The sequence below is a fragment of the Sus scrofa genome, chromosome 2, assembly GCF_000003025.6.
Source record: "Sus scrofa isolate TJ Tabasco breed Duroc chromosome 2, Sscrofa11.1, whole genome shotgun sequence".
In the NCBI taxonomy this organism is placed as follows: domain Eukaryota; kingdom Metazoa; phylum Chordata; class Mammalia; order Artiodactyla; family Suidae; genus Sus; species Sus scrofa.
The window spans coordinates 52,585,455-52,592,641 of record NC_010444.4 but is presented as its reverse complement, the minus strand read 5'-3'; the positions used below and the strand labels follow the sequence as shown (position 1 = coordinate 52,592,641).

Here is a 7,187-nt window from a genome sequence, read left to right as displayed (position 1 = left end):
AAGCATTCTGAAACTGAAAGTAGCAGGAACAGGCAGCCACTTATACACTAATCACAGAAAGATGGATAGGGTATGTTGTGAAAATATGGATCACTGAAGGGGAAAACAGGAAGCCATTAGGAACACCATGTTGAAAGGACATGGATTTCAGGCTTCAGCTTTCAGGCCTTCCATGTGAACTCCCCAAGGGAACTGCTCTGGTTTCTGAACCTAAGCCTGGAGCCCAGGAAGGAAAAAATTCAACAAGAAACCGAAATTCCTGATGGAGACTGCAGATTGGCACAGTGTGGGGTGAGTAGGGGATGAAATGGGGAGTGGGGAGAAGGAGAAGTAATTTAAAATTCTTACCTTCATTTATGCAGCCCCATAATTGACAATGGGCAATTCTACAACTTTTCTTCTGTCAAACTTTGCAGCATTTAAAACCACTGATTTTTTTTTCATACCCCTCCCCTCCCAAAATGAGATATCTTAAATTGTAAAAACCAAGGCTGTGTCTTACCAAAAAAAAAAAGGAATAAAGAAAGAATGAAGGAAAAAAAATAAAAGGAAAGAAAAATCAGTCAAACTTAAGGGGAATAAAAAAAAAAAAAACATTATCAGTACAGAGAAATCACAAGGGAGAAAACGAAGTCTTAGGCTAGATATAGTCAATGACCCAAAATGGTCATTTGCATCAAGAATTCCTTTTTTGTTGTTGTTGTTCATTGTAGTAATTCTTTAATGCCTTCCAGGTGCCAGTTCAGATCTAGGCAAGGTGGAAGATGCAGCAATAGAAAAGCATTTCTCTCCCTTCTGGGAACAGTCTGAAAGGAAAAGAATCACCCTAAATAATCAGTCTGAGATACACAAACACACTCACTGCATACACTGCAATGAAGATGTATGTGTGTATAAATACCAAGAAACTGCCATGTGAATTAAAATCAGCAGTGTCAGGACAACCAAAGAAGCATTTCTGGATGCAGGTGCTCAGGCAGAGCCCCACAGAGTGGATGTTGAATTCAAATGGCTATGCCAGAGGATGGTCATAGAGGTAATAGTATTTTTGTGAATAAGTATGTGTTTCTTTCATCTACTCACCACACACCTCCCACAAACGCTGACCAGGAGCCATAGTGAACCACATCCTATGGAGAAATGTAAAAGAAGGAAAGGACAGAGTCCCTCATCACAGGTAATTCACAATCTAGATGGGAGATCCAGAGTGGAGTGGAGGACCCGACCCCATCACAACACACAGATCTCCCTCCAAGGTTTTTGAGAACAAAATTTGTGGAAGGGAAATCTTCAAGTGAAAGGGTCTGAGAGCTCTTTGTGGGTAAGTACAAGTGATGATTGTATGATTATTTTACAAAATATCCTTAAGTGAGGAAAGGAAGAGTTCTAGCATTTATTGAATATGTATTATACAAAAGGCACATCCTCAATATTTTTCTTATTCAACATTCCCAATAACCTTTAGAAAGGAGCTTCTCTTATAAAGAGAGAAGCAGAGGCTGAAGGTTATAAAAGTTGTAATAGTCATGATATTAATAGCAGCTGACACTTAAATGGCACATTTGTTCTCCCTGACTCTACTTAAAAGAGCACTCTACATGTATTTAAAAATGTTCTCAATAGTCCCAGCAATTTTTGAAATGAGGAGCCTGAGGCTCAGTAGCCTGTCCATGTCATAGGACTGGGAAATGGTAGAGCAGAAGCTTGAACTCCAGCAGCCTGAGATGAGAGACTAATTCCTTAAGGACAATGGTTTAAACTGAGTATAAACCTGTGAGAGACATTCTGACATGCCTGGTTAAACTCATAACAGATTCTAGGCATGTGAGCTCTTTTTCTTTTTCATTTGCCATAGAAGAAGGGGAGAGAAAGAAAGGTAAATGATGGTGGAGTCCTAGTACTAAGGTTCTCAACTGGGTGCAATTTTGCCCTGTAGAGGACATTTGACAAAGTCTTCAGGTACTTTTATTTATCACAACTGAAATAGAATGCTTCTGGCCTTTAATTGAAGAATCCAAGCTGCTTCTAAATGTCCTCCAATGCACAGGACAACCCCTCACAGCAGTGATCCATCCTAAAATGTCAATTATGCCAAGGTTGAGATAGCCCACTCAGTTAGGATAATTTTGGATTTGGCCTACAAAATCAAAAAATGTTGACCAAAGCTCACTCTGCTCATGGGGGAAAATGGGAATGATGGAATAAGTTTCTTAGAGTTGTAAAATCTACCGGTTCTAAGCCATTGGATACACCAGACAATACAATCTGTGCCTACAAGATGCCAAAACAAGGACAACATGGGGGAAATCTCTTTGGAGGAATATTTAAAATATACTTGGGATCTTGTTTTTTTTTATTAGAGTGCAATTGATTTACAATGTTATGCTGATTTTTACTGGGTAGTAAAGTGACCCAGTTACATGTATATACATATACATATATGTACATACATTCCCTTTCTTATATTATCTTTCATCATGGTCTACACCAAGAGATTGGATATAGCTCTCTGTGTTGTATAGTAGTACCTGATTGCATATCCATTCTAAATGTAATAGTTTGCATCTACTAACCCCAAACTCCCAGTCAATCCCACTCCCTTCCCTCTCCCCCTTGACAACCACAAGTCTATCTTCTATGTCTGTGAGTCTGTTGCTGTTTTTTAGATAGGTCATTTGTGCCATACTTTAGATACCACATGTAAATTATCATATAGTATTTGTCCTTCTCTTTCTGACTTTCTTCACTTGGTATAAGAATCTCTAGCTGCATCCATGTTGCTGCCAATGCCATTTATTTTGTTCTTTTTATTGCTGAGTAGTATTCCACTGCATATATGCACCACATATTCTTGATTCATTCAATGTCTGTCGATGGACATTTATGTTGTTTCTGTGTCTTGGCTATGTGAATAATATTGCTATGAACATAGGGGCACATGTGTTTTTTGATTTAGTTTTGTTCAGATTATATGCCCAGGAGTTTTCTGAGGAACCTCCATACACCTTTCTACAGTGTTTGTACCCATTTAAATTCCCACCAACAGTGTAGGTAGGAGGGTTCCTTTTCCCTGCACCCTCTCCAGCACTTATTTGTAAATTTATTAATGATTTATTGTGATCGGTGTCAGGTGGTACCTTGTTTTAGTTTTGATTCACATTTTTATAGTAATTAGTGACACTGAGAATTTTTTCACGTGCCTACTTGCTATCCATATGTCTTCTTTGGAGAAATGTCTACTTAGATGTGCTGCCCATTTTTCTATTATGTTGTTTTGTTGTTGTTGTTGTTGAGTTATTTTTGTTCAGAGTATGGTGAGGTGAATAGACCAAGAGATGAATGCCATTGAAAAGATAGTTTGTTACTCACAGTTCCCAAGAGGAGGGGGCATACAACACCACATGAAGCCACATGGGAAAGAACTAGGGTAGGTGAGGAGGCAGAAGGAATGAGGGAAAAACATAGGTAAATGCCTGTGTTTTTTGTGGGAAGAATTGGATGAGGCATGGTAATCAGCTGAGGAGGTTTAGGATTAGCTAGCTTGAATAATTTCATTGGGCTCTGGGATATAGGGGTGGTCTTCATCTGAGACCTGGCCCTGTGGTGATTTAGGGCAGGGGGAAAATGTTGCAGACTGCAGGAGCCTGATAAATGGAGGCAGATGGTTGATTTTCACCTAAAAGTCTTTCTCCCAGACAAGTTGTTTAATATCTCTATGAATTGGCTAACTCTAAGAAGGGCAGTTCCTCCCTGGTCTCCAAGAGCTCAAGAAAAAAGCATCTTAAAATGTAGAAAATAGAGGCAGTATGTCATATCTTCACTAAAGCCCATCTTGGATATTTGGGTCTAACAGTGTTAATTTCTTGTGCTCAGTTTCAGTGAAAGGCTTTGGGAGTGACCCCCACTACACTCTGAGCATATCTGATTCAGCTTTAAGGGACCTGTGCAAGCAGCCTAGATAAGAAAGTCCCCGTGGCATTGTGGGAAGAGCCAGGACAAGCACTAAGGAGAAGATTTTTCTGGCACAGTTCCTTGTGATATTCTGTGGGACCCAAAGCAAGACTTAGCGACTAAATTTCTTTACACCTTCAGCCTTTAGATTGTGGGCAGTAGAGTATCAACTCAGACCACACATAAGAGTAGCCTGAAAGGTTTGAGAAGCACAGGTATTCAGAGCCCACCCCCAAGGATTAGATTTAGGGAAACAGAAAATACAGATTGTCCATAGATGCTGTGAAGGGCATACAGAATAAGGCCATATTCTGTCACATCTCTGACCTGCTGTGCCTCTGAAACACTTTTCTTCCCTCCAACTCTGTGCCAGTGACCCAGTGGTGTCCACCAACTCCAATATTCTCCCATATTCTCATTAAAGAACACTGAGCAGTTCAATTTATTTCTCTTCAGTCTCTCCAATTAAGTCATTTGCAATCAAACACAAGCACAGAGATACAAGCCGGAATTCAAGGCATTTCCTAGGGTTTGGGACCCTGGAACTAATGAACTAGGAGGCCTCAGAGGCTTGGGGAATTTTTCTGGTGGGTAGCTCTTCACTGTCTCTCTTACAGCAGAATGAGTAGTCTGAATTTGTCTCTAATCCACACCTTTTAAAACTGCCTTAGGGTGATTTCTTTCCAATCATAGCTTAACCTGACATTTATTTAAATTGACTTTACCTGAACAAATGTAAATTTAAGAATGGAAAACTTTAGGGCACCAGATCCTTCCAAGGGAAACTATTGAGACTGGATTATCTACCCCTACACTGCAATCTACAAATTTATACTTACAATGAAGCCCAGTAACTACCAAAAAGTTTAAAAAAGATCTTCTTACTCAGATAATAAGACTTAGCCATAGTGAAACCATTTGAATGTGGCAGCATTTATGAAAATAACGACAACAACAATGTAAGAGCAATTGCTGCATCTAAGCACAGTGTGTCCAGGGCTCCTGAGGGACAAGGTGACAAGGGAAATACATCAATACACAACTCTGCTAGTTGATAAAACACAACTTGTCAGCCAATGTCACAGGCTCTCACCCTTTCTAAGAGAAATGCATCACGTGAATTCTCAAGTAAATAAGAATTTTGGATCACATAACTTACATGTGTATGTATCTGGTCCTCAGATTAAGCATGAGAGTAAATGCTTCATTTTTTATTTATTTATTTAGAAAATTAAATGTTTATTTATTGGAAATATTGACAAGTATGCATATTTTACAAAACATGAGGTGTTCTAATATGCTGTGGTTCCTTTTCTAGCTTTTCGAGATGGAAACTTTGATAACTGGTTTCCACTCTTTCCTCTTTTGTAATATTTGCATTTTGAGTTTTAAATTCCATCCCCGAGCACTGCTTTGGCTGTGTGCCAAAAGTAGTTTACAGTTTTTCATTGTGAGATAATGTTGAATACACGAAAGTTTGCAAGAATATTAGAAAGAACCCCCACGTCCCCTTAGTCAGACTGCCAGTTACTTTCTGCTGTATTCATCACCACCGTCTCTCTGACTCAGAGTGGTTGCCTCTGAGCCCTTTGTTTACTTTCCTCCCCACAGTGAAGTTCAGCTGGAGGCAGGCAGAGGGCACTGGAACCACTCCTCCACCACTGGCTTTATCCTCACCAGCCTTTTTAATGAGAGCCGGATGCACCTATTCCTCTTCAGCATGGTTGTGGTCATCTACACACTCGCCATGGCTGGCAATGCCAGCATGGTCCTCCTGATCTGGGCAGATGCCCGGCTCCACACACCCATGTACTTCCTCCTGAGCCAGCTGTCCCTCTTAGACATCTTCTTCACTTCAGTCACTGTCCCCAAGATGGTAGCAGGCTTCCTCTTTGGATGGATAAGCATCTCGTTTGGGGGCTGTGGAGCGCAAATGTTTTTCTTCATGTTCCTGGGTGCTGCAGAGTGCATCCTGCTGGCCCTAATGGCCTATGACCGCTATGTAGCCATCTGCAATCCTCTCCGCTATCCAGTGCTCATGAGCCGCCAGACCTGCCTTCTCCTGGTGGCTGCCTCCTGGCTAGGGGGGTCTCTCAATGCTTCCATTCAGACAGCGCTAACCCTGCAGTTCCCCTACTGTGGCTCACGGAAGATTGCACACTTCTTCTGTGAGGTGCCTTCACTGCTGCGGCTGGCCTGTGCTGACACTGCCACCTATGAGCAGGTGCTCTTTGTAACAGGCGTGGTGGTCCTCCTGGTGCCCATTGCATTCATCACCACCTCCTATGCCCTCATACTGGGAGCTGTGCTCCGGATGCACTCTGTGGAGGGGCGTCAGAAGGCCCTGGCCACCTGCTCCTCCCACTTGGCAGTCGTCAACCTCTTCTATGGTCCCCTCGTCTACACCTACATGTTGCCTGCATCCTACCACTCTCCCCGTCAGGATGATGTAGTATCTGTCTTCTATACAGTCCTCACACCCATGCTAAACCCTGTCATCTACAGCCTCAGGAACAAGGAAGTGACGGGAGCAATGAAGAAGGTCATAGGGAAGTGTGGGGTGGCTAGGACTGCTTAAGACCTAGGAGAAACCACACCCCCACCTCTAAGATGTGCCTGGGGCTTGAGGAGACCATTCTACAATTTCCCTCTGGCATGAGAAGAGTCCCAAGCCCACATATGCAAGAAAGAGAAAGGGGAACCCTCTCATTCCCTTTCAGATCCCACACTTCTCTTCAGAGATATGTCCAGATCATTGTACCCTCCCTATTTTCCTTCTCCACCTCAGCAAACTCCAGTCTGACTTCTCCATCCATCCCTTGTCCAAATCAACAATCACTCATCATCTCCAAGTCACTAAATGTCCAGGGGCTTCCCTTTTCTCCAGAGGGATCACAGATCTCTTTATCCCTGGCTATTTTCATAAACTTATATGTCTTACCCTCCTCCAGCTACAATAACCCCCTTACTGTTGCTCAAAATTACTAATCAAAATTCTACCTTGGGGATCATGCGTTGCAGAATCCTTGATGCTTAAGCGCTTCCCCCTACACTTTTCTGTGGCTTTTTCTTTCACTTCATTTAGAATCTCTTCAAATGTGACCATATTAGATATGTCTACACTGGTCATGCTACCCAAAATGGGATTACCATTCCATCCCACCATATTTGTCTAACCTCATTTGTGTATCCAGTGCTTCTCTTTCCTTTTAGAATGTGCAGTTCAAGAGAATAGA

The 7,187-nt window shown here is 41.9% G+C and overlaps 1 protein-coding gene across 1 annotated transcript; it reads left to right on the top strand.

Moving 5' to 3' along the window:
* LOC110259580 (olfactory receptor 2Z1-like) lies at positions 263-6,529 on the top strand. The gene is made up of 2 exons (XM_021085063.1): positions 263-291; positions 5,563-6,529. The coding sequence occupies exons 1-2, from the start codon at positions 263-265 to the stop codon at positions 6,527-6,529; spliced, it is 996 nt and encodes a 331-aa protein (XP_020940722.1).

What these genes read in the sequence shown, in the direction of transcription:
- LOC110259580 (XM_021085063.1), top strand. Translation starts at nt 263, where the DNA reads ATGGAGACTGCAGATTGGCACAGTGTGGG. An exon ending in GCAGATTGGCACAGTGTGGG is followed by an intron (nt 292 to 5,562) that starts GTGAGTAGGGGA and finishes TCCTCCCCACAG; the next exon opens with TGAAGTTCAGCTGGAGGCAG.